Source organism: Phalacrocorax carbo, chromosome 3, assembly GCF_963921805.1.
Source record: "Phalacrocorax carbo chromosome 3, bPhaCar2.1, whole genome shotgun sequence".
NCBI classification, from domain to species: Eukaryota; Metazoa; Chordata; class Aves; order Suliformes; family Phalacrocoracidae; genus Phalacrocorax; species Phalacrocorax carbo.
This window is the reverse complement of record NC_087515.1, coordinates 30,600,303-30,625,609: the sequence shown is the minus strand read 5'-3', so window position 1 is coordinate 30,625,609 and position 25,307 is coordinate 30,600,303. Positions and strand designations below refer to the sequence as shown.

The 25,307-nt window shown below is 44.0% G+C and overlaps 1 protein-coding gene and 1 long non-coding RNA gene across 2 annotated transcripts; one reads left to right on the top strand and one right to left on the bottom strand.

The window, feature by feature from the left end:
* Positions 1–968: 968 nt before the first annotated feature.
* Positions 969–3,405, bottom strand: LOC135312500 (uncharacterized). The gene is made up of 2 exons (XR_010372065.1): positions 2,594–3,405; positions 969–1,379 (listed from the first exon to the last, which is right to left on the bottom strand). It is a non-coding gene; the product is annotated as an uncharacterized LOC135312500 (long non-coding RNA).
* ACBD3 (acyl-CoA binding domain containing 3) lies at positions 3,208–23,514 on the top strand. Its single transcript, XM_064446367.1, has 8 exons — positions 3,208–3,505; positions 11,513–11,654; positions 12,704–12,844; positions 13,514–13,672; positions 15,685–15,859; positions 19,393–19,585; positions 20,625–20,909; positions 21,418–23,514. Exons 1-8 carry the CDS (start codon positions 3,229–3,231, stop codon positions 21,627–21,629), a joined length of 1,584 nt encoding a protein of 527 aa, XP_064302437.1. The 5' UTR covers positions 3,208–3,228; the 3' UTR covers positions 21,630–23,514.
* The last annotated feature ends 1,793 nt before the right edge of the window (positions 23,515–25,307 follow it).

Sequence of the window (25,307 nt, the reverse complement as noted above, 5' to 3'; positions counted from 1 at the left end):
CAGACCTCCAGCAGTGGGGAGGATGTGCTCAGGGCCCGGCAGCTGCCTGGACACATAGCTCCGGGTAAATCTCTATTTTATACCAGATGAGCCAAGATTCCACACTTTATCTCAAATAGCTATCTCTGCAAATTCGAAACTTTCTTCTGGAAAAATATTTTGTCCTTTGTTATTACATTATCCCAGACCAGGACTTCCTGCCTTCTCTCAAAATCTGAGCCTCCACTTTTTTCTAGTATATCACCTCACAGCTGTTCTCCTTCCTGCCCTGATCATGCACTCGGTTTGTCCACCAGGCGCACATCACAACGTTTATTGACACCGCAGTGTAACAGGAAGTTTCCATATTTATAGATACTACTCGGAAGCAGCATCAAACAGAGGAGTGTCCATGTAACACATCTGTTCCGTGCTCACCAGACAGCCGTGCTACCGGGAGGGCAGGCAAAGAGCCACTAAGAGCAGCCCAGTTGTCCTCTGAAGGGAGGCAAACCAGGCTGCAGCACTGTGCCTTAGCCATGCCTTGGTCGGACAGAGCGCTCCCAGAGACGTCATGCTTCGACTCTCCAGCTGGGACCTCTCCAAGAGACTACGCTGCACTTCGTGGAGAGACCTGCTCCGCTGGCGCCAGCTCGCATGCCTGTTGCATAGTATAGCAATGCTGGCAGGAGAAGAGAGGAATAGTCTCACGTTGGCTAAATGTACCAAACATTTACTAGGGGAGCAAGCCTGTCAGGAGATAAATCGGTTTTCTGCAATTATTCCTAAAATCAGCTTGTCAAGCAAGATGCTTGTGCAGCATCTTGGGTTTAGCTTGGCCTCCAAACACATAAGCAAACTAAGGGCTGCCTGGTTTCGGGCCAGTCTCCTACCATGAAGCAGAAACACTTCTGGTTTTGCTAGTATATAAAATGAAGTAAATACTTCCTTCCATTTGGGTGAAACATAGGAAATCCAGTAGGGATCAGTCAGAGCTTCAGTTTCTTTTACTCTCAGGATGCATTTTAGGATAAAGAATTTAGAGTTTCTTAAAGCAAGAACTTTAATCTCACTATGGATTAAACTGTAGAATTGATGCCGTAAGAAAATATTTATGAAGCACAAACTCCTCAAGCCATGCAGGAGATGTGTCAGATCAAAACTTTTAAAACAGATGTTTTAACACAAGTGATTTTATAAATGAACTAACAAATCTGAAAGTGAAGTTGGATCTGATGCTGAAGTGACAGACTTGTAAAGCAGGGTGCAGGCTTGTATGAGGAGATAAAATAATCTGTTCTGGTGTTAGTCTGGTCCATGAGATAGCACCGAATAGTATGGAGAACTGTGTGTGCCCTGGAGAACTCCCAACAGTCAAAAGAGGATGATGTACCCTTGTTCTGGCAGGAAAAAGCAAACAATATGGCATCATGTTTGAGCCTCAATAAAAAAAACCAACAACCCACCCACCCACCCCCCTCCCCAAAAAAACCAACAAAACAACCCAAACCAATCCAAAAATGCTAGTGAAGAAGCTACAAAGGATTGCCAATTGGTTGTAAAATTTCTTTTGAGGCTTAAATGACTCATCAGCTGAATTAAATTCTGCCCCACTTGTAGTAAACACTGCCCAGTGGGGCATTCACTCTTTCAAGAAATACTAACTGGAAATGAAGTACTTTAATTTAAAGCTTTACATTTCTCCTCCCAAAGACTTCAAAGCACTTTATAAGTGTGACTTAATAAAAGCTCTTCAGCATTCCTGACAGATCAGCAGATGGATCTAGAACTACCTCGAATGGTAGATAAACTCCTAGGTGGTGAGACTGATGTCAGGGGATGAGCCCAGAAACAGGCGGCAGGCGTCAGTGAAGTACCGGGGACGGGGGGAACTCCCACACACAGCCGAGTTTCAGGAGGTTGCAGAGCTACGCAGTTCTCTTCCTTTGCACCAGCTTCATGAAACACAAGGCACAGACACCCCGCTCCCTAGGCCTGCAGTCTGCATCTCAGTTTGGATGAGAAATGTGACCAAAAGCACTCAGTGCTAACACAGTCTTTCCCCAAGTCCTGTGAGGAGGATCGCTAGTGCTGGGAATAAACCTCCCTAGCCATGTGTAGGCGCGACTCTCTCCCCTTGCATAGCACATGATAGTAGTATTATTGTGAACGGTGTTTCATGGTCACAAGGGAGTGAGCTAATTGCAGATATAGCTCTTGGAGAAGTAATTGCCTTGTACTCTTTTTTTTCCTTTCTCTGGCTCATTTCTTTCCTTTCCTGTGTAAGGCCTAAAGCGTGTTTCCTTATAGAGGAGTAAGAGAGGTTACAGAATCATAGAATCATTAAGGTTGGAGAAGACCTCCAGGATCAAGTCCAACCATCAACCCAACACCACCATGTCTCCTAAACCATGTCCCGAAGTGCCACGTCTACACATTTTTTGAACGCCTCCAGGGATGGTGACTCCACCACCTCTCTGGGCAGCCTGTTCCAATGCCTGACCACTCTTTCAGTGAAGAGATTTTTCCTAATATCCAATCCTCCACGATGCAACTTGAGGCTGTTTCCTCTTGTCCTACCACTAGTTACTCGGAAGAAGAGACCAACACCCACCTCACGACAACCAAAGGTCCTCACTACAACAAAAGGTCTCCCCTCGGTGTCCTCCTCTCCAGACTAAACAACCTCAGTTCCCACAGCGGCTCCTCATCAGACTTGTTCTCAGTCCGTGCAGACCCTGCGCTACCTTCGAGCTACAGCAAAAGGCTTCTACTCCGTGACTAAAGCCGTGAACAGATAAAGCTGTTGAAAAATCATTACTCCGTTCTATGAAGTAACCAAAAAGCACGTAAGGGCGTAGAGCGGCAGTTCCCCCAGGGGAAAAGGTAACCCCCATGCCCTGGGGTGCATCCGAGGGCTGCGGCGGGGGAGGGCGCGGGCAGCCCCAGCGTTCCTGGGGAAAGCAGGGGTGGGGGCGAGTCCGTCTTCAGCCCCCGGCCCGGGGGCAGGGCGGGCTGCCAGAGGCGGGTGTAAGCCCTCCGTAACCGAAGCCCCGTGGGGCACGGCACGGCAGGGGACCGGACGGGACGCCTCCATCCCACGGGACTGCCTCCGCCGGCCACGCCCCCGGGGCGGCCGTTGGGAAGGGGGCGGGGGCAGGAACGGAAGTTCCGGGTCGGAGGGAACGGGAAGTCGGGACGTGGCCGCCGCAGCGGAGCAGGAGGCGGAGGGCGGGAGGGAGGCGGAGGATGGCGGCGGTGCTGAGCTCGGACCGGCTCGAGGTCTCGGTAGACGGGCTGACGCTAAGCCCCAACGCCGAGGTGCCGCGCTGTGAAGCGCGGCCGGGGCAGGGGGAGCCCGCGGCGGGCCGGAGCTCCGGTTCCCCGGGCCGGGCGGAGGCCGGCGGCGAGGCGGCGGCGGCGGCGGAGGAGGAAGAGGAGGAGGCGGCGGCGGCGCTGAGCCCGGAGCGGTGCTGGGGCTTCGCGCTGGAGGAGCTCTACGGCCTGGCGCTGCGCTTCTTCAAAGGTGAGGCTGCCCGGTGAGACGGCCCGTACACCCCCGCCGGCAGCGGGGCGGCCGGGGAGCTGCCGCGTCCCGGGAAGCGCCGGGCGGCGGCATGGGCTCTCTCCCCGCCCCGCCGGGCTGCGGGGCGCGGGCGGAGCCCCGCGTCCCCCGGGAGCCGCGGGGGGGAGGGAGGCGGCGCCGGAGCGGGGCGGGCGGCAGCGGCAACATCGCCCGCCGCCCCCCGGGGTCGGGGGGAACTGAGCATCGTGTCCCGGCGGCTGGCGGGCGTGAGCATCTCCCGGTGCCGGGGGGAGCGGGGTAAGAGCTGGGAGGCCGCCCCGGGCCGCGGTGCGCCCGCTCCGCGGGGTCGGAAAGGCATTTCGGAGAGTTTGCACCAGGCGACCTAAAAACGGAGCAAAAAAAGGAAGAAAAGAAAAAAAATTAAAACCCTTGTTTGTGGCGTGCAAAGGAAAACCGTGCAACCGTAGGCGAGGAGCGCTCTCTTGGAGCGTTGTCGAGTGTGGTGACAGCCTGGCCGCTGGCGTGAGGTGTCGAGCCGTCTCCGCAGGATGCGAACTTCAAGTCCGGTTTCGCCGCTTTGCGGGCGGTCCTGACTCCAGCCGGCGGCTGTGCGCGGGAGCCGTCAGCTGCCCGCACGGGCGTAGACCCGCAGGCCTGCGTTTGCCTGGGATCCCCCGTAGCCAGGTTTGTTTCTCTTGGAACCTTGCCACCCTTGGTTTCCTCAGGAGGAGGAGATGGACCGCGTGGTCGCTGAGGAAGAGCCGCGTTCACCGTAGCGTTACGCTGCGCTACAGCAGCCCCCGAGCACCTCGCAGCCGTGGGTTGCTTTGCTGGCTTTCCGGCGGCTGCTGTTTAATGTGGGGCGGGCAGCGGGGAGGCTAGCGGCCTGCCTGCGTGAGGGGAGGTACGCCTCCGCACTCAGAAAGGTCAGCCTTGTGGTGGGTGGTTGTTAGGTGACCCCTCCAGGAAAGCTGCCTCTTCTGAGGGCAAGCATACTGGCAGGTGGAAACTGTGCTAGAAAGGTAAAGTTGTCTGTTTTCCCCCCCCCCCCCCCCCCCCCCACTTTGGCTGACATGCACCCTTATAGGTGTTAGGAGCATGTAAGGCTCTAAGCGATTTTCTTGAACTCTGGTTCTTTGACCCTGTTCTGATGCTTTTCCACCAAGCGATTTTTTTGTTGGCATGCTGACATACAGAGGGGTTTTTTGGTGGGGTTTTTGGTTTGTTTTTTTTTTTTTTTGTGAGAGCTGTAGGAGTTGTAACGGTCTTGATATGGGTTTTTTTCCCTTAGTTTCCTGTGTCAGAAGCCACTGCAAGCGGATGTCAGGTGGGAAGCATTGTGACTTTAAAACAAGCTGCTTGAAAAAGTTCTACTTTGGTTTAATGAGTGTTTCTTCTTTAAAACATGATGTAGAAAGCAATGTCTCCGCAGTAGTAGATGCCTTGTTTCAGTCCACTGAGGTCTCATTTTTGTCTTGGGTTTAATATTCTACTGGAACCTGTAATTACAGTGTAAAAACTACACACTCTGAATGAGCTTATCTGCATTATTGATAACCTATGTCTATTATGTCTCATGTTTTATATGTAGAGTACAAATTTCTTTATCTCCTCTTGGATGGTAAAAAGTCAGTGATTACTTTTGTCTAGGTTCCAGTTTCTTGTGTTGCATTGTCTCAACAGTGGTGTTGTTGTTGCCTTCCTTTTACTAAAAGCTTAATTTCAACATGTTTCAACTTACTACTGCCCTTTTTTAACCTTTTGCAATTTCTTGTAACTCATGGTTTTGCTCATAAGAGGAAAATTTTCCACATTGTATAGACTAGTCAGATTTTCCAAATGAGGACCTCGTTCCTCTGTCCTTACAGCTGGAATAACTCACACAAAGTCATTGCCCATGTTTTAATCTGTAGCTTTTTGCTGAAAGTGAGATAACATGAGGATTTTTATTTATAGATGTGATGGTGACTTACAGGAGCTTGTAATACTGCCTGCTTGTTCTATATCTGTGTGGCTCTGAAAATAATTGGTCTTGTTTCCAAATGATTTTCATGCATCTGCTGTCAAAACAACTGTGGGAGTGGGCATGCTTGTTTAGCAGCCTTGTAGATGCCAAGGAACAAATAAGGATTCCTCCTTTACTTCAGGAAGCAACATATGAGGGATCTGAAGGTTGACCCACATTAATAGGTCAATGCTGAGATCTTGTTTCTGATCATTCTCTTAAACACTGATTTAGAGATGGGGGATATCTTTGGAAAACTTTCTTTTCTTAAAGCTAGTTGATATCCGTGCCTCAGTGCATGGCATTACCTATTCACACAGCTGTCTTGGAACAAACAAGTGACCTAGGGCAGCACTTGTTTGGGAAGACAATGATGTCTGGATTAACTGTGGTTATTGGGATGGAAGGAGCTCGGGTTGGGATGCTAGAGTGAGGGTCAGAGGGTAAGCAGCAATTGCTAGTTAAGCAGCTTCCTTTCAGTGTCAGTGTGCAGGCTGAGTTGTCTGGTTGTAACTCATGATGTATTTTCTCCCTAGAAAAGTTGAGCCTGATCAAAACGGTTTGGATTTGCTTATTACAATGGCTGCTAACACTCATCTGGGGTGCCATGTTGAATGCTACCAAATTGCATGAAGACAAGACAGGGTGGGAATGCATATAGATCATGTGAAAAATGCAACTGAAACTAGGCTAGGATATTAAAGAGACTCAAGCTACTTTATTCTCTCTCTGATAAAGACAGAAGCAGATCTAAAATGGTTGGTTCTGTGTCACTTCAACAGTCAGGCCTTAGGCTGTGCAAGACGTGTGCTAGATTTTTTTAGTGTCCATAATGGCCTGCGAGGAAAGCTTTTCAGAATAATAGAGGCATAGGAAATAGATGGTTAATAGTGCTCCAGTCTATTTTTCTGAGAGAAACAAGAGCTTTCTGTGAAATAGGTGCTCTTTCCCTTACTGCTCTGTTGAGCCTAGTTCAGGCTGACCAGCTTTTTGGCTGCCATTAAGAAGCTGCTCCACTGTGCTGGATCAGTGTACAGGGGGGAACACAGTCATGTTACTGAAATGGGTATGTTTCTTTGTCTCTTGTACTGTCCGTATTTGTGTGCCCTAGGACAGCTGGTGGAGTGGAAGTGTCTCTGATGGCTTATTTTGCTCGTTGAGCTGGTACGAGCTATGCCAGCAAGGCAACTTGTTTAAGGTGTCAGCTGTGTCCTGCAGTAGGAGGGAGTAGCTTGCATAGCTCTCCCAGCAAATCTTTTCCAGTATCAACCTGGCTTTGAAATACCATTGCACCCAACCTTTAATATATGACAGTCCCTGAAGTGTCTATGCGCTGTCTGAAGTGATTTGCAGTGCAGCACATCTGAGTAGACAGTACACAAACCATATCATTTTGGTATCTAAGAGTTCTCCCGGTATGTTAATAACTTTAATTTTGTTTTACTCCCCAAGTTATTTACTCTTATCCTAACAAGAATGCATCTTCAACCTCAGCAATACATCATTCTAAATTAATTGTTTGACCTTTTTTTTGAGGGCTAATTTGATGGTGTGGTTGTAATTCATAAGTTAAGTAGGCTCTTGTTTTCAAGAATATGAAAACAACGTCCGTGGCTTATAACGTCTCTGTTTGATGTGAGGTTGAGCTTTGATCATGTTTAATTGGAAAGGCTGGCTGGAAACTTCTGTTGATGCAGAACATCTTCAGGAGAGCTACAAGTGTTAAGAGTGTGTAGTGGGATCCGCAGGCAGCAATTTGGTTCTTGTGCTTCTCAGTTTTGGCCTTGCTCATTAAAACTTTGCAAATGAATAGTATTAACATATGTGACTTCTGCTTTTAAAAGCTATGAGGTGAAAAATCAGTTTGCAAACTGTTTTCTAGCTTCTTTTAGATGATGCAACTGAATGCTGTCCCACAGGAATTAGGCACTTAGAGTGAGTGCAGTAGGTGAAGTTGGAGTGGAGGCTGCAGCATGTTGTGCGGTATTTCTTACAGGAAAAATAATAATCTGAAGTTACATGGGAATAACAGTATCTTGCATGATGCAGCCTCTTCAGCGTATTTCTCAAACTCCCTTGAGTCTGAATTGGCGGTTTTATACCAATTCATGTCAATGGTACAGTAATACGTAGTGATGTGAGCCTCTGTTACTTGCTTTTCATTACTAGTTATAGCTTTATCTTTCTTTTGTGTTTGCATGGCGACACAGAGGTGTGCAGGGATTTCCCTTGCAGGGGTGACAACACAGTAATGTAATGTTGTGGTTTCATGGCACACATCAGTGAGGCCTGAGCTTGCAGTAAGTGGGAGCCAGTCTTTCTCAGTGTCCTGCGTGAACTACTTCATGCCATCAGTGAAGCACATGTGTGGGGTGTCATGGTTTTAGCTGGGATAGTTAATTTTCTTCACTGTAGCTGGCATAGTGCTGTGTTTTGGACTTAGTATGAAAACAATGTTGATAACACACCAATGTTTTAGTTGGTGCTAGGTAGTGCTTATACTAGTCAAGGACTTTCCTAGCTTCCCATGCTCTGCCAGGTGCACAAGAAGCCGGGAGGGGAAGGGGCACAGCTGAGAGAGCAGATTCAGACTGGCCAAAGGGATATTCCATATCATGTAATGTCATGCCCAGTATGTTAACTGGGAAGAGCTGGCCAGGGAGGCAGGCAGCAATCATGGCTCAGGGACCAGCAGTGTAGGTCGGTGGGTTGTGAGCGGTTGTATCGTTTGTGTTTTGGCTTTCCCCCCTTTTAATTATATTATCATTATCCTAATCATTATTATAATTATTTTATTTTAATTATTAAACTGTTCTTATCTCAACCCACAGGGTTGGTTTTTTTTCTTTTGCTCTTCCAATTCTCTCCCCCACCCCACAGGGGTGGGGGGAGTGAGCGAGTGGCTGTGTGGTGTTTAGGTGCAGCATGCATAAAGCATGATAGGTCCATAGCCTGCCTTGTTCATGTAACTATCCCCTCAATCACTACTTGAATTTGATCTGTTAGTGGCCACTGCATAAGTGTAGAGTTTAGTTGACTTGAGAAATTGCCATTTCAGGTGAACAATGGTCTGAACTACTCTCAGGAAAGGTTTCCTAATCTTCTCTGAGCCTTTCTTTGGCCCTGTTGGGTCAGACATACTAGTGGCATATAGGGTTGTATAGTTGTGGTACCGCTGCTGTGTGCATTCTTTCAATTTTTCCATGTGTTCCCTAGAACTTCTTCAGCTTCCTGACAGCTGTATTAGCTGTGTGGGTAATACCTACTTAAATGGTATGTTCACAGATGCTTGAATAAATTTGGCACTTGTACTTGTCCAGACTGACTAATGCTCTTTTTTGGCATATTTGACTCTGCAGATGACTACAGGTCCTCTGGTTCAGTTTCACAGCAACAATTCAATATCTTTGGGATAATTATACAGTGTGGTTCATGCTGAAGAACTCTACTGAAAAACAGCTAGTGTACAGCTTCGCTCTTTTGACTGGCTCCAAATATTTGCTGAGAGTTTGCTTCTACTCTGCATGAATGTTTGTGTCATATTTTTCTCATCTGTCTGTTTTCCTCATTTAGCTTGCTTGTTCTTCCCTTGGGTCACCATTCTTTGTAAATGCAGATTTTGGCTTCTCTTGATAGTTAGGACTTGAAGCGTCACTCCTCTGGTCTGTGCTGATGCAGATGTGCTGTGTGTAGCATGGGAAACAATGGGGTATTTTCTCTTTAACCCCTTTTCAGAAGCGAGTTCAAGTATTGATGATGTTAGCTGGCTTAGGTAGCAGTTTGGTACAGCAAATAGCTATGGGTTTTGGCACACAACTGTACTTGTATAGGCTGTGCAAAGTAAACTATGCCATAGGGACCCCCTTGAAGTGTACTTTTCTCAGAAGCCTGGCAAAATTTCAGTGTAGCACCCTTATCAATTGACTTTTAACCATGCTGCCCCAGGATATTAAGTACAATTTCAAAGTGCGTGCTGTTTATTGAGGCTAATGAAAGTGTTTGCTACCTAATAAGCAAATTCTGAGTTAAATGAGAAGTGTGAAGAATTGCATTGAGCACTGAGAGCCTGAGAGCAGGATACCTGAGGTCCAGGGAGGGATGTTACCAGGATGCAGTGATTTGCATCTCTTAAGAGTCAGACTTGTTGAGGTGGAAAGGGACCTCTGGGGATTGTCAAGTTCAGCCCTCACTGTTCAGAGCAGGCTTCTTGGGATTCAAAACCATTTGGGTTTTGAATATCTCTAAGGGTGGAGGCTTCAACACCTCTTCGGGCAACTGGTTTGAGTGCATGATCAGTCTCACAGTAAAAAAAAAAAAGCCACTTTGTATGCTTAAGTGGAATTTTCTGTATTTCTGTTTACCTCTGCTGCCTCCTGTCCTTTCACTGGATATGACTGGATATACTCTGGTTCAGTCTTTACATCCCCTGCTTTTCTACCCCACCAGGTAGTTTTGGAAATAGATATTTTTGTGGATAAAGGCTTCTGACTTTTGAAGCTGGAAGAGGTATTTGCTGTAAGGTTGTGTGACACTGGGACACGAGTGAGTACTTGAGATTCTGGAGGGTACAGTAAACCTCTAGAAATGGATAGTAAGTGATTAAATGTTTTTCCGGCTTCAAAATTAATGGCATATGTGTAGTGGTTCCTTGTGATATTTTAACTAAGTCCAGTAATGTACTGAACTTAGCCTATCAAAAATATAGCTTCTTGCTGTGACCTGCAAATACTTTCCCTCTGGGGTTGTTTCCAATTTTCAGAAGTATTTGCTCAGAGTTTCTCAATAAGCCATAGAGATTTTGCCTCCTGTTCTGCTCTGAGATTTGCTTCTTTTCCTGTTAATAAATCTGTTTACAAGCATCAGCCAGACAATTTTGCAATATGTAAACGTCTGCCCTAAAATTTGGGTGTGAATTGGGCCATTCAGTTTGGGGCTATAACAATTTGCTCCAAAGTGCCCTTTACTGTGAAAGGAGAGCTGGAGATTAGCGGCAGCTCTGCCTGTGGTTCCTGACTACATGGAGAGCAGTTATTAGTAGAGTCATGTGAAATGTCTATTGTTTACATCCGATAATGGCTTCCTCATTTCAGGCGTTCCAAAAGGAGACAATTCTTATTTATTTGTTTTCCTGTTCAAGAAAAAGGTCTTTTCTTAATGAGCTGTGTAACTACATATAGCAGTGCCTGTTTCTTTGATCTGTTTTGACAGTTTAAATGTGCTGAGGTAAGTCCTAGCTGACTAATTCATATGTCATTTTAAATCAATGCAAGTCTCTTCTTACCAGTAAACACGTGCTGGGATGTAACTGGGACTGGCTCAGAAGCTGTTGGAATTCTGATTATGATGTTCAGGCTGTGTCTTACAGCCAAAGCTCTCTGTACGCGTTGGTGCTGATGGAGTCACCTCTAAGGCTTTTCATTGTGAGGGGTTATTCCAGCTGCCTTGGCAAAGTGTAGCAATCAAATTGCCTCAAGGAAAAATTTCCTTAATTCTAATTTTCCCTCTCTGTGGTTTTCCTTGCCTTAAACCTTGCTTGTTCTGCCTTCATTGATGTGAAGAGCATAAAAGGAAAGCAATCTATAAAGTTAACAACACATCCTTCTTCATGGAAAACCCTTCCTATCAACACTACAAAAGACTTGGCAGACACATTTGAATTCAAGTTCAGGTTTTTAAATATTTCAGAGATATAGATCCATATGGTATGATGTTCAACTAATTAACATAAATATTTATGTGATAACTTACTAGCTAAGATTCTGTCTAGATGGTATGGTGAAAAACACTTCATAACTCAGTTTCAGTAGCTGAAGTTAGATGTGTTTCTTCTGGACAGACCTATATTTTATTTGAGTAGAACTGAGTTAATCTGTCTAACCTTTTGTGACTTACCTTCCTTATTCCTCTTTTACAGAGAAATCATGATAGTGATTATACAAAATACTCTTTGCTGTCCTGTGCTTAATCAACTAATCACAACGGTGAAAATTTTTCTTCTACAGAAAAAGATGGCAAAGCCTTTCATCCAACATACGAAGAAAAACTCAAACTTGTGGCACTGCACAAGCAGGTTCTGCTGGGACCTTACAACCCTGACACCTGCCCTGAAGTTGGATTCTTTGATGTTCTGGGGAATGATAGAAGGTAAAAGGGCTGGTGCTCTTGTTGATCTTAACTCTGCTTTTCCTGTCTGAAGAAAACATCATCCAATTTCTGCAATAAGACAAGTATGTGGATTGTGTCAGTATGTGTGCATGGTAGTGGATAGTGAGAGTGGCCTCTCCACAGACATCTGAGAAATCTGAGTCATAGCTCAGTAAAGAGCTAACAGAAGATTATTGGGTTTTTCAACCACATTAGGAAGAGCTGCTGTGCCAACAGTCCAGTTTCTCATAGCAGTTTAAGACTTGGTTAGCTGTGCATTAATGTGCAGGCCCACGTTTCATCCGAACTCCACACCAGGGCTACAGCAGGCCAAGACTTTTGCCAATGGTAGCAACATTTACCATAGCTTTTCTTAATATCAAAGATAACTTCTGAAATCAGATACCTGATGCATTCAAACTCTGAATGAATTTTTATGACATCTGGATGGTCTCAGGCCTGTCTCTTGTATTGCTTGCAGTTCAGGCTGCACTTCTGATATTCATCATTGCTATTTCTAGCGTGAAGGCAATGTGCAATGCAGCGCTCGCTTCTTGGAGCTGGAGGCAGTGCACTGCCTTTTCCCAAATGGACGTAGCCTTCCTTAGGAAGAGTCAGGCTGTTGCATTCAAATAACTCAAGCACTATAATCGATGGTTGTTACTATGTTTGTTCACCTGGGAAAATATATGCCTTTTTTCTACAAACTATAGTGGAAAAGGGGTAAAAATATTTAAGGTTCATTTGTATCTGGGAAGTTTTTGAACATAGTTCAGAATTTGAAGTAGGGTTAATGGTATGTATGAGATTTCATATAAGCACTCAGGTACATCTGGTTGAAAGGGTTGTTCTGGTGCAGGCAGAAGAGAGCACTGAAACTGACAGGTTTAATGTCTGTCTTTGAATGGGAGAAAGTTGTTGGTTCTTTGAAACTGTGTATGATAAATTTGGGCCCTGGTCTCCCAACCTTTTTTCTTTGGGCTCTGATTTCACTACTGACTTGAAAAGAGTTGAGACTTCCATTATTTCAGCTGATTTCTCTCTCTCAGGAAGGAATGGGCTGCCCTTGGAAACATGTCAAAGCAAAAAGCTATGACAGAATTTGTTAAGCTCCTGAATAGGTGCTGCCACTTGTTTTCAACATATGTCACTTCCCACAAGATAGAGAAAGAAGAACAAGAAAAGAAAAGGTAATGTTTGAGTCCTTTGGTGTTGGAGTGTTTAACTCTTGACTTATGGACAATGTGACTAGCTAGCTTAGGTTGAAGTTATCTTGGCAAGAGAAGTGCTTGAAGTTTAGGTGGCTGTGGTACCATTTGATATCTTTAAGCCTTTTTACTTTCCCAGTCGTGAATGATTATTTCTGAGGTAAAGACACCTGGCATATGAGGAGTTTTTAAAATTTTGCTGATACTGTCATCTGTTGAAGAAATCCACGCTTCACAAAATGTCTGCCCTGATATGTCTGTGGACTAAACGCATACAGAACTATTGTTTACATATAATTTGATTTTTAAGCTCTAGAATCCATGTAATTATTGAACACATATTAAAGCTTGGAAGATGTGTTTAAGGTTTCCAGACAATTTTTTTCTACTGCTATCTGCTAAGCTAAGTAATAGGTTAGAATATCAAATTATAATATAATTTCCACTTGTCGTACTGCACAGTGCAGTAAAAGTAAGCATTAATGTGTTGTCTTCTTGTGTCCAATAAGACACATCAGTCAAATTGAAGTGGGAGATGGTACCAAACAAAAAGCCTTATTGGGCAGGCAAAAGGCAGGTTACAGCATGTTGAAAATAATTCATCCTAGGATTGTAGGCATGCTGAAATAGCTTATTGAGTGGATGTTGCAGAAGAGAAGAGGAAGAACGAAGGCGGCGTGAAGAGGAGGAGCGTGAGCGCTTACAAAAAGAAGAAGAAAAACGTAGGCGAGAAGAAGAGGAAAGGCTGAGAAGAGAAGAAGAAGAGAGGAGGAGAATAGAGGAGGAACGTCTTCGGATGGAACAACAGAAGTGAGTAGCTGAAACAAACACTTCAAAGTAAATAGCTGTCTTGCACTTGAGACAATTGTATCTGTTTCAATAGTTATGCTAGAATTGAGAGAACTCGAGTCTGGTGGTGGCATTTGTACCAGTAGTTGAGGGACGCAGTTTGCAGAGAGTAATTATCCTAATATGTTATTGTTGCAGCCTTCTCAGATGAAAGGCCAGAGAAGTTTTCTTTGAAGAGAAGCTCTGTTTGGGGGTTTGTGGGTTTAAGGGCTGCACCGCGTGAAAACTTATGGCTCTGCTTCTTAAATGATTAATGCTGCACTCAACTGAGCAGAGCAAAGTGTCCAACTGCAAGTGTTGTTTGAACTGTGACTTGAAATTTTCTATCCTTTCAGAGAAGGCAGAGCCTTGAAAAAGGGTAATTGCAGTTCATTGGGGTATTTTTTGAATGCATGGCTGAAACTTTTTACCTTGGTACTCTACCACTACCTCCTTAAAAGTGCCCCCTTTCTAGGAAGTGTGAAGTGTCTGCAGATCTCACTTGTACACTGGCAATCACTGGATCATAGCACCTTTCTAAAAGGAGTTCAAAGTTCATGTTTAAATGCACTTGACCTCTCTTTGTAGCCTGAATTAAATTGTTTACTTAGAATATACAGCTTTAGTTATATTTCATTTTTCCCATCACATCCAGATGCTGAAAACGTGGATCTGGCTTTGCACACATAATATTTAAGAGAATATTAGGTCATCAAAACTGTTCCACGTCTGTCAGCAACCATTTTCCATAACAAAAATGTCTTTGCAGGGAATGTCTCTGAAGTAGATCCTGCATACAGTGGTTTTTGGAAGGGAACAAATAATTAATCCACAAATTTTACTGCTTGTTTATCGTGGTGAGAGCCAGAGAAATGTAAAATGGACATAAATGAACACAGAATACAAGAAAAGTGTTGCACAGAGCTAAGTGTGGTGTGCCTTGAAGTTAAGCATTTGTTTAGTGTTTTTTTTACATGAATAACAATTGTGTGTTAAGTGGTTGTAGGAGGTTACAGAGATAGTTTAGACAGAAAAGGAATGTGGATACATATATACAGGTCAAGTGTCAAAACTGGTCATAGCTTGCTGAAGGGCAGTAAATCTTGCCCCATAGGACACAAACTACTCTAATACTGGAGCTTTTAGAGGATGATTTTTGGGGAAGGAAGGAGGATGGGAGTGAAAGAATTACTCTGGCATTTGTGTGATACTTTTTCTTCCTCTGAAGCATTGACAGCTCGTCCCTGATGGACATAACAAGTGGGACAAAACGAACCCTGGATCTAGCTAGTAATTTTACTATGTAGTTTGCTAGCCCTTAGGCTCAGTTTTCCCCCTCTCTCCAGTGCATAAGTAACCCATGTGTTCCTCCTAAAGTTTCAGCAGTTGAGTTTATTGGAGGCACAGATGCCCTGTTTGGCAGTGTTTCTTTTGTTCCTGAAATCAGGCCACAGTCAGTCAGGTTTTTCATATGTTTGCATACCGTCCTGGGAAATTAAGACTGTAATGTGGTGTGTTGTTCTTAAATTTACCAGAAAGCATTGCCATGCTGTACCACAGCAGGTCTATCCTTAATATTTGTAGAAGGGCTGCTAGAAGGATAGTTTCTGCATGTTTTCTGGAGAAACAAAAGGTGGGGGTTTTCCCTTGCTTGTTTCAGAAATTTAGTCTTGCATTTTTCTAGCACTACCTCTTTGTAAGACTACAAATTGAGAGTTTTATAAGAGCTTGTGGTTTGATTTTTTTTAACACTTGATGTTTTCAAGCATGAGTTAGAAATTGTTGCTCCCTTCTTTATATTCTCAGCATATTTTTAGGCAAAATTCATGCTTACATTACCTCTGGGCTCTGCTCTATTATGTAGATTTGTTTTAATTGGTTTTTGCAGGAATTGAATTAACTGTCTTTGAGGCCACTTAAATCACTTAAGTACAGGGATTTCCCCAATACCCTCAGCTGCTTGTAATATTTCTGCTCTCCTCCCGCCAATCTAGGCAACAGATAATGGCAGCACTGAACTCCCAGACTGCCATTCAGTTCCAGCAGTATGCAGCCCAGCAGTATCCGGGCAACTATGAGCAGCAGCAGATCCTAATTCGGCAGCTCCAGGAACAGCATTATCAACAATATATGCAGCAGTTGTATCAGGTCCAGCTTGCACAGCAACAGGTATGGCTGACCAGCTGAGAAACTTAGATTTTGTGTCCCAGGCTGTCTTTGGGAGATGTTACCTTGTCTACCCTTATCCCCTTTGAAACACTATCTCTCCTTGTAGCAATTAGTTTTGCGATTCAAATGCTAAAGCCTCTTTATTTAACCTTTTTGAGTAGTTTTCTGAAGCATCTGTTAAGAAAATTCTAAGCAGCCTTTAATTACTTTGTTCAGTACAATTCTTGGAGACCAAATGTGAAGCGCTCTGCTGCAGCATCTATTGTGTGTGTAATCTAATGGGGGCACATACCAGCACATCTGAGCATGAACAAATATATTCAAGTTACTCTGTGTAGGTGTTGTACCTGAAGATCTGTGCAGAGCAGCAGGCTTTGGTCAGCCATGTGTTTCCAGCTGAACATGCAGGCAGCACTGTCTACATCACTACTGGGTTTGAGATTGCTCCTCCCTGTCAACCTGAGTGCTACCAAGTTCTCTCTCCTTTTTCATCTATTGTCTGACATCAGTATCTAATTTGCTTGCCTGCAATAGGCTGCTCACGGTTTGGTTGGGAGGACAGACTTTCATATTTCTGGTAGCAACGGGTGGCAGCAGTACCTTACTTCTTTGCAAGGGTTTTGTGCCCAGGCTTGGAAGGCTACCTCTCTGTTTAGGGGAATCTTGCATCTCTGGCAAATATGCTGTATTCACATCTCGAGCTATTTTAAAGTTCAGGGATGTCCGTCTGTGTCTTAAACATATGTAAGCCAGACTCGAGTACGTCTGACCTCTCAGGGCAGGACCTGAATTGTAAATGGCTTATAACTGCCAGTCTGAGGTCTATTGTTCTTGAGCTAAAGACTTAAAATTCAGTAACTAATTTCCTATGAAGTCACCTGTATTTTGATGAGACTGATGCCTTCAGCAAAGAACTATCCAAGGAGGGAACCCATGTGAAACCATGTGGCCCATGTGAACCTCAAAGCTCAACAAGGCCAAGTGCAAGGTCCCGCACCTGGGTAGGGACAACCCTCCAGTATCAGTGTAGAGTGTGGGATGAGTGGATTGAGAGCAGCCCTGCAGAGATGGACTTGGGGATATTGGTGGATGAAAAACTGGATATGAGCTGGCAATGTGCACTTGCAGCCCAGAAAGCCAAGCATATCCTGGGCTGCATAAAAAGTGTGGCCAGACAGCCAAGGGAGGTAATTATCCCACTCTACTCAGCTCTCATGAGACCCCTACCTGGAGTCCTGTATATAGCTGTGGGGTCTCCAGTATAAGGTAGGCATGGTCCAGAGGAGGGCCACAAAAATGGTCAAAGGGCTGGAACCCCCCTCTCATGAGGAAAGGCTGAGAGCCGGCATGGTTTCACCATGAGGAGAAGGCTCCAGGGAGACCTTATTGCAGCCTTTCAATACTTAAAAGGGGCTTATAAGAAAGACTTTTTACCAGGGCTTGTAGTGACAAGACATGGGGCGGTGGTTTTAAACTGAAAGAGAGTAGGTTTAGTTTGGACATAAGGAAGACATTTTTTTACAATGAGGGTGGTGAGACACTGGACCAGTTTGCACCAAGAAATTCTGGATGCCCCATCATTAGCAGTGTTCAAGGTCATGGCAGAGGCATCAGACTAGGTGATCTTTAAAGGTTCCTTCCAACCCAAACCATCATTCAGTGGAGCTGAAGTGATAAAGGAAAGTCAGAGGCTTCCTGCCATGTAATAGCTACTCTTGAAGCTTAATGCTGCTTTGGTGTCATAGTGGTAAGCAAAAGCTATAGCCTTATCAGTCTTGTCATAGAATCATAGAATCGTTTAGGTTGGAAAAGAACTTTAAGATCATCGAGTCCAACCATTAACCTAGCACTGCCAAGTCCACCACTAAACCACATCCCTAAGCACCACATCTTCACATCTTTTAAATACTTCCAGGAATGGTGACTCAACCACTTCTGTGTGCAGACTGTTCCAATTCTTGAGAACCCTTTCAGTGAAGATATTTTTCCTAATATCCAATCTAAACCTCCCCTGGTGCAACTTGAGGCCATTTCCTCTTGTCCTTGATGCCTTCTGTAATTGATACTCTTCCCTTGAGACTGAGGTGTCAGAGATGCTGCTGCCAATTTTCTTCAATGCTATCAGCACTGCTCCTTTCAGTCATGGCTGTCTGCTTTTGATGTACAGAAGACTAATGTTCTCCGAGACCCAGGGCAAAACAGGCTTTCCTTTATAGAGGCTTACAAAATACTAAGCCTGCCAGGCAATGAAGTTTATCTTTCAAATCTTCACTAGGACAGCTCTTGTAGAGAAGTAGTGTATAACAGAGCTAATTACCTAATTCTGCTTTGGCTTTCCAGAAGACTCACATAGTCTCCATAATATTTCTGAGGAATGCTTTGCTTTTGGATGCCTGAAACTCAGCTGCCATGGGATCCATTAGTACAGTTAAAGTGCTGATTTGTCATGTTTGCTTACAGATCAGCTTCTGATACTATTAATTTTGGAAAGGCTATATGCAATAGTTTTCTGGAAAAGCTCTCACAACTCTAGATTGCATCACTCCATAGAACTTCTTTAGTAGAAGGTGGATCTGGGCAGAATCTGTAGAGTTGCTCAAATCTGAAGTCTAACTAATTTTTTACTATATTGTCTTTATACTTCTTCAGGATACCTGTATTCCATTCATTCATCAAAGTCATGTGCTTATTAGGTTATTCTTCAATGGTACCGTCAGACCTTTTCCCTGCCCCAACAAAAAAGTGTATGTAATTGCTCTGTACTGATAACTAGGGGTGGGGGAATAAGCCTTGAAGCTAAAGGGATAATGCATCCTGCTTAAATCCAGAAGGATTGTTGTTACCTTGTATAATCTCTTTTTAGGTGCATTTAATCCTTTGCACAGGGACAGCATGATAAATCCTATCTAAAGAGTTTCAATGTACATAAGTCATGTTCTAAAAGAAGCGCCTCTGAGCTTTAATAACTCTTCTCCCAGACCACTCACAGTCCTTGTGCTTCTTGTGCTTCCTGCTTTCATATGAAGTAACTCCCTTTGTTGGTTGTCATGGATTTGATAGAGAACCCTGTTGAGCAAGTTAACTCACAAATTGGCAAAGTACTTGATAGACCTTAAATACTTCCAGTTCTTTTTAGACCTGGATGAGCTCAGGCCAGAATGCTTTCAGCCCACTGGTAAAAAAACAGCAAACAAGTCATCACTTTCAATTTTGAAAGACATGTTATAGAAGTTACTGCAATGCAGAACTTCCATAGTTAAGTGTAAGAATTTATTGTGCATGCCCTAATTATCTTGAAAGTTAAATCTTTTTCTTCAGGTTTGTCCACAAGCCTAGAACAAAGTGACTTCACTTCCCCTGATACTAAGTACATGCAACTCTCACTGGTTAATGTGCGCTGCTTCTGGTCTTTTGTGTCAAGCCTCCTTGTGGGGTGCAGGGGGAGATTTAAAAGTGTCTTTATACCTTCTGCTGGAAGAGGGAGGCATCTTGGGAGGTTTTAGTTTTACTCGACTTAATTTCTGTCATTTTAGGCAGCCTTACAAAAACAGCAGGAGGCAGTTGTGGCAGCGACAGGGACACCTCTGACTACTGCATCGAAGGTGAATACACCTGCCCCAGGGGACACCCCATCTGTTAATGGGCAGGCCAGTACACATGCAGACAGCCCTGAAAAAGAGCTGGATACAGAGGCTTTGGAAGAAGCACTGGAGAATGGACCAAAAGGTAGGACCTGCTAGATTCCTCAATTAAAAATAAATAGCGAAAGCCTTTCTTAAGATTCAGGTATCTCAAGTATGGTTACTGTGGCCCTTTGCTTGGCTTCATTGGGCTATGCAAGAGCTAGGTTTGATTCCTGGGTCCAGTTTCTCTCAAGGGAGAACAATATTGCATAGGCAAAACTGAGCTTTGGCAGGCAGGAAAGAGGAAGCAGCAAAATCATTTTAAGCAAAGTGGATGGGATCCAGAACCTCCTTTTACTCTTGACTTGAAGGAAAGGAACACGAAAGTTCTAGCAGAAAGCTGTTCTGTGCAATGTGTTCAAACTTACTTGGAACTCAGGTCAAAACTGAGTGTTGATTTAGCCTTGCAGATTAAAATAAACAAAATCCTTCTTACTCTCTCTGCTGTAGTGTAGCCCTGTCCTATGTGCAGTTCAGACTGCTGTCCCCTCACATTTCCCACCTTCTTCAGACAGCTTCTAGGAAGCTGTGGAAGTAGAGCAGGACAAGTAGCAACCCAGCAGCTCTCTCATCACTGGTGTTTCTGGGTGTTACCTCTATGCCACAATCAGTAGTCCTGAAAAGACTTGCTTGGATCCTGGTATGGAACCAGCACTAGCATGGTCCTTGTCTGCATAGCAGTGTTCAGTAATTTTAGTCAATATATGACAATTTCTAGACAAATCACAGCCTCTGGTTCTGTCACATTAAAGCTCCTTTCAATGCAGGGTTCTGTGCAATGTAACCCCATCACCTGTAGCAGTACGTCTGTCTTCTGAGTCTTTTCTGTGTAAACACTGTCAGTTTAAATGTGTCAGATGGGTATTTTGGTAGGATTTGTGTGTGTGGTTATATCTAAACTTGCACTGCATTTCATGCAACTTTTAACCTGTGAAAGGATGTTTCTTCAGTTAAAAAAAAATAATTACTTAGAAGCAACTCTGATGCTTGTGGTCCTCAAGTTCCCCTAAAGCACAGTTAAGCATGCAACATAAAAAAGCTGAAACAAAAGCTTAACTCGGATATTCCCCTCCTCCCTCCAGATTCTGTTCCAGTGATAGCTGCCCCATCGATGTGGACACGACCTCAGATAAAAGACTTCAAGGAAAAAATCCGGCAGGATGCAGACTCTGTGATCACAGTGGGCCGAGGAGAAGTAGTTACAGTTAGAGTACCGACACATGAAGAGGGGTCTTACCTCTTTTGGGAGTTTGCTACAGACAATTATGACATTGGTTTTGGGGTGTATTTTGAATGGACAGACTCCCCCAATACTGCAGTCAGTGTGCATGTCAGTGAATCCAGTGATGATGAAGATGAAGAAGAAGGTAAGCGTGCTTATTTATATAAACTGCCAGTCCTACAGAGCTTGCTGTGGGGGAAAACCCAACTGATTGTCTTGTATAATCTCCTAGTTCCCCCAGCTTCTATCTAGGAGGAATCTTGTCTTCAATTTTGAATAGGAAGTGAAGTTCTGAAAGTAACTTCAGTCACCTTGTTTGGTCACAGTTAGGTTGAAGCAGTTTGAGGGTGGAGAAACCCTTTTCCTAAGTTTTACTTACTCCTTAGTGTGCCCTCTTGTCCAGTTCAGCTGTTTAGTAAGGTAGACCGAAACCCATGCCATAATAAGCATCATGGATCTGCATGCTGAAAGCCTTAAGAAAAATACTGCCCTGCTGATCATGAACTCTTTCTAGAGGGCCTTGGTATAAACCCCTTTGACCCGTCTGATTTTTAAACTGAGTGCCTTATCCGCTACGGATCAGTCTAACTTTTTCTTGCAAAGCACCCACCCATGTTACTGACACCTTTTTTATTTTTTCCCCCCCCTTGCAGAAAATACTAGCAGTGAAGAAAAAGCCAAAAAGAACGCCAACAAGCCTCAGCTAGATGAAATAGTGCCTGTGTACAGACGAGACTGTCATGAAGAAGTGTATGCTGGCAGCCACCAGTACCCAGGGAGAGGAGTTTACCTCCTTAAATTTGACAACTCCTACTCTCTATGGAGGTCAAAAACAGTTTACTACAGAGTTTATTATACTAGATAAAGGTGTGGCTGTGTCTGAGGCTGGCCTGTGCAGAAGATGTCATTTTATTTGAAATTTTCTTCAAGCATAATGGATCCTTTTGAGTCTGTGTTTTATCCTGTCTATATCTGTATGGTTTGTGTGAACTTTAACAAGTAGACACTGGGATCTTCCTGCTCTATGACACTAATGCATATTGCATTGGGCTTAACACAGGATCTCCCTAGCCCTTTTGGGTATTGGAGTTAACCAATGGAAGTCATTGGCTCCAGTGCTACGGTCACACCAGTTGCATTTGTTAAAGCCTCATGAAAAAGGGGGAGGGAGTTGCTGGCTCACTGGCTGGGTGATCTGATGTTTCCAGGTCTGGATGCTTTGAATAACTTGTTAACGGTTAACTTAAAGGTCCCATCGATAACTGGTAGATTTGGATGCAGTTTGCTGTGTAGCAAGTTTCTCTTAACTGTAATTGAATGTCAGATTTTTACACCATTAAAACTTGAAACTTTAAGTTGATGCAGTTTAGAAACAAGTTGTCTTGCTTCTGTCCTCATCAAAAAAGAAACATTCAGTTCCTTAAACCAGTGTAGTGGCGAAGACAAGGATGAACAGCATCCTGAAAGTACAGAAAATAAACTCTTCTGAAGATGTAAACTGAATGACAATTGAAAGTTTGTTAGAAGAACCACCTTAATCTCTCTGCCCCACTGCTAACCCTAGAATAAAAGAAGTCATTTTTTTGAGGCAATTGACTTTGAACCAGGGCACAAACTATTTCTAAGTTTGGGTTTTTAATGGGGTAGACTTAAAAAACCAAATCTACAAACTGGAAACCATTTTCCTGAGTTTCCTGCTTAATGTTCTGCTTTGTCTGTTTTTGTAAAACCTGAATAAGCACGTTGTGCATCTGAAGAACAGTAAGTTGCTTTGATAAAGTGTAGGAGTTAGTTGCACTAGTTATGGAAATCACTGCCAGTCAGTTTTAATCTGAACTGGTGATACTTGGGTGTAAACTGCCTGCTTTAATCCGTAACTGTCTGCAGAAAGGCAGAGTGTGCACAGAGATACTTAATAATGTAGCTTTAATCTCAGTTTCATATGGTTTGGGGCATTTAATATTTTGTTTAGTGGAAGAGTGCAGGTGGCTACTTGACTTGAGGCTGCAGTGAGAATCCGATGTCCTTGGAGCCCTGCACCCCAGGGGTGATGTGTTGCAATGACAACTCTTGTAAGTGCCCTCTGCATGGGTAATGCACTTTGTTACTGAAAGAAAACGGTTACTTTGGGTGCCTCAGATCAGTTCTTGCGGTAAGACTTCCATTGATTAGCTGCAGCATGTACAGTTCGATGGCAAATGATGTTGAGTTTGCAGGATTTGTTTGAATAATCAGTTTGTACATACATGATATTTTACTTTTCTCCTACCAACCATGGAGGTACTTCTCCTAGAGCGCTTGTCACCTTGCGTTTGGTTCAGCAACACCATACCAGCTTATAGCTAGTTAGTGCTGCTTTATCCAAAAACACTGTACGATGTTCTGCTCTTGTGTACATACAGTATATAAACCATTAATTTAGAAAGTACCTTGCTTTTAAAGAAAACTGTATTTAATGTAAAGAAAAAACTTTTAAAAAAGGCAGGCACTAATATATTTCTTCCGGTCTTCAATTTAAATTTTTTTGTCCATACAAAAATGTTATGACTTTTTCCTCTAAAAATATCTGTTCTTGGGAGCGGTGGTTGTCGCTTTAAATGGCAGCACTTTCTGTCATGTGTTGGATGTTAGAACTTTCACGTTTTCAGACTTTTTTTATTGCCTCTGGCTGTTGGTTAGTACAGTACAAGTGCGATTTCAAGATACCTTGAGATAGTATTTAATCCTAATTAAAATACATTTATCTGTAACGCTGTTGGCTTTTTATTAATTTGGAAACCTTGGCCTTGCTGTGTATGGCTATTCAGCTAAGATAAGCTTGTCATCTTCCCTCCCATTTTTAAAAATTCAGTACCATGCTAACACTGTAGTTCTAGCAGCCACATCCCTTGGGCCAGAGGCTCCGCACAAGAAGTGTTCCTAGCTCTCTGGATGAGGCCGTCTGTCAATACTGGAAGAGCCCAGCTTGAACAGCATAATCACTTTGGTTTTTGAAAGTGATCTTCTGTAGCAGAAAGGGTTGGATGTGGGCAGCTGAAAGTTATGAACTATTTTCTGCCTAGGAGAAAGGTGCCTGCCTTTGCCCCTGAGGCTTAATGAACCCAGCCCCAAGGTGTGCCCGAAGGGCAGGAGACAGGCAGGACCATGCATGGTTTAGACTGAACAAGAAGAAAAGCATGAACTTGGAGGCAAAAACAGCTACTTACACTAAGGTTTCTGTTGGTCAAAATCACCCTTTGCTGCTTACCTGTTACTAGTAAGTAGCTTATCCTGGAGCTGAGGTCAGAAGTGGGTTTTGTACTAGTTTGATCTGTGGTCCAGGTCCTGTTGGCCCCACCTGCCCCTGTAGACAGCAGCCTCTCAAGCTAGTGGTTCCAGGTCTCATCTGGGGAGCAGGTCTCTTCAGTGAGAACAAAACAAGTGCTGTTAGAAGCAAGATGCTGAGAAGTTCAATGTACCCTATAGTCTGGGTATGTTACAGACTAGTTCCATGTGAAATGTGCAAGTGCATTGAAAACCAAAGTAATTACAGCAGCAAGCCTACCCCAACTGGACCTATTTTACCCATCTCATGCATGTATAAATTCCCCTTTCCCCAATTAAAAGGAAAGCACTGTATTCCTCCCAGCTCACCTAAGGCAGCTCTCTTCCACAAGAGAGTTATTGTAAACACTTTCTGAAATGAACTGAGTCACTGGCAATAAATCCAGGTGATGCAACAGAACAGGTTGACAAACCTCAGTTCCAAATATACTGGTTCTTTGAGAAAAGCTAAATAGTCTGAGGGACAAACAGTTGTTAGGAATGACATCATTTTCAGAAGCACCGTCAACAGGGATGTTGCTTGTGGAGCCACCTCTTTGAGGCAATTGCATGGGAGATACCAAGGCATGGTCTTCCTTGACTGTGCTGTCCCAGAAAGATAAGCAACACTTGAAACAACTTGCTAATTAAGCCACTTGGCTGCTCTATGAAATTATCCTTGCCTGTCCTCTTTGCTGTCCTTCCCCACCCCTTGGCTTTTAGCTCTTTCTGCTTTGTACTTTGCTTTGTAAGTCACAGATTAAACACATTGTGATTTAGAGCAGCTGGATGCAGCCTTTGAGGTAACTGTAATGGGCAGGGTCATAAAAATAACTTGTCTGCTGTCAGAGGAGGTCTAAGGGGTGGTTTAGCTGTTTAACCTCCTCCTATTTATACAGTTGTTTTAGAAATTGTCAGAGTAGGCTGCATAGACCTGTTGAAGTACAAAGAAGCAAAGCAGCCACCCTTTATCCAAGTGCTAGCCACTTCTCCAGACGGAGTAACCACTCAGGGCAGTTGTTAGCATCATTAATCTAAAATAGCAATGTGAAGGCTGCTTTCTGACAGCTTGATGCTCCCTTCTTTCCAGCACCAGATCCTCCTATGCCCATCCTCTTCTTTCTTCCCCCCTGCTACATTTGCAGTGAAAAAACTGCAAGGGGAAGATGGACCTCTAAGCCCTCCCGGCCTGTTTGATTCTTGTTCCTGGCCTCTAGGTTCAAGTCCCATAGCTCCTGCC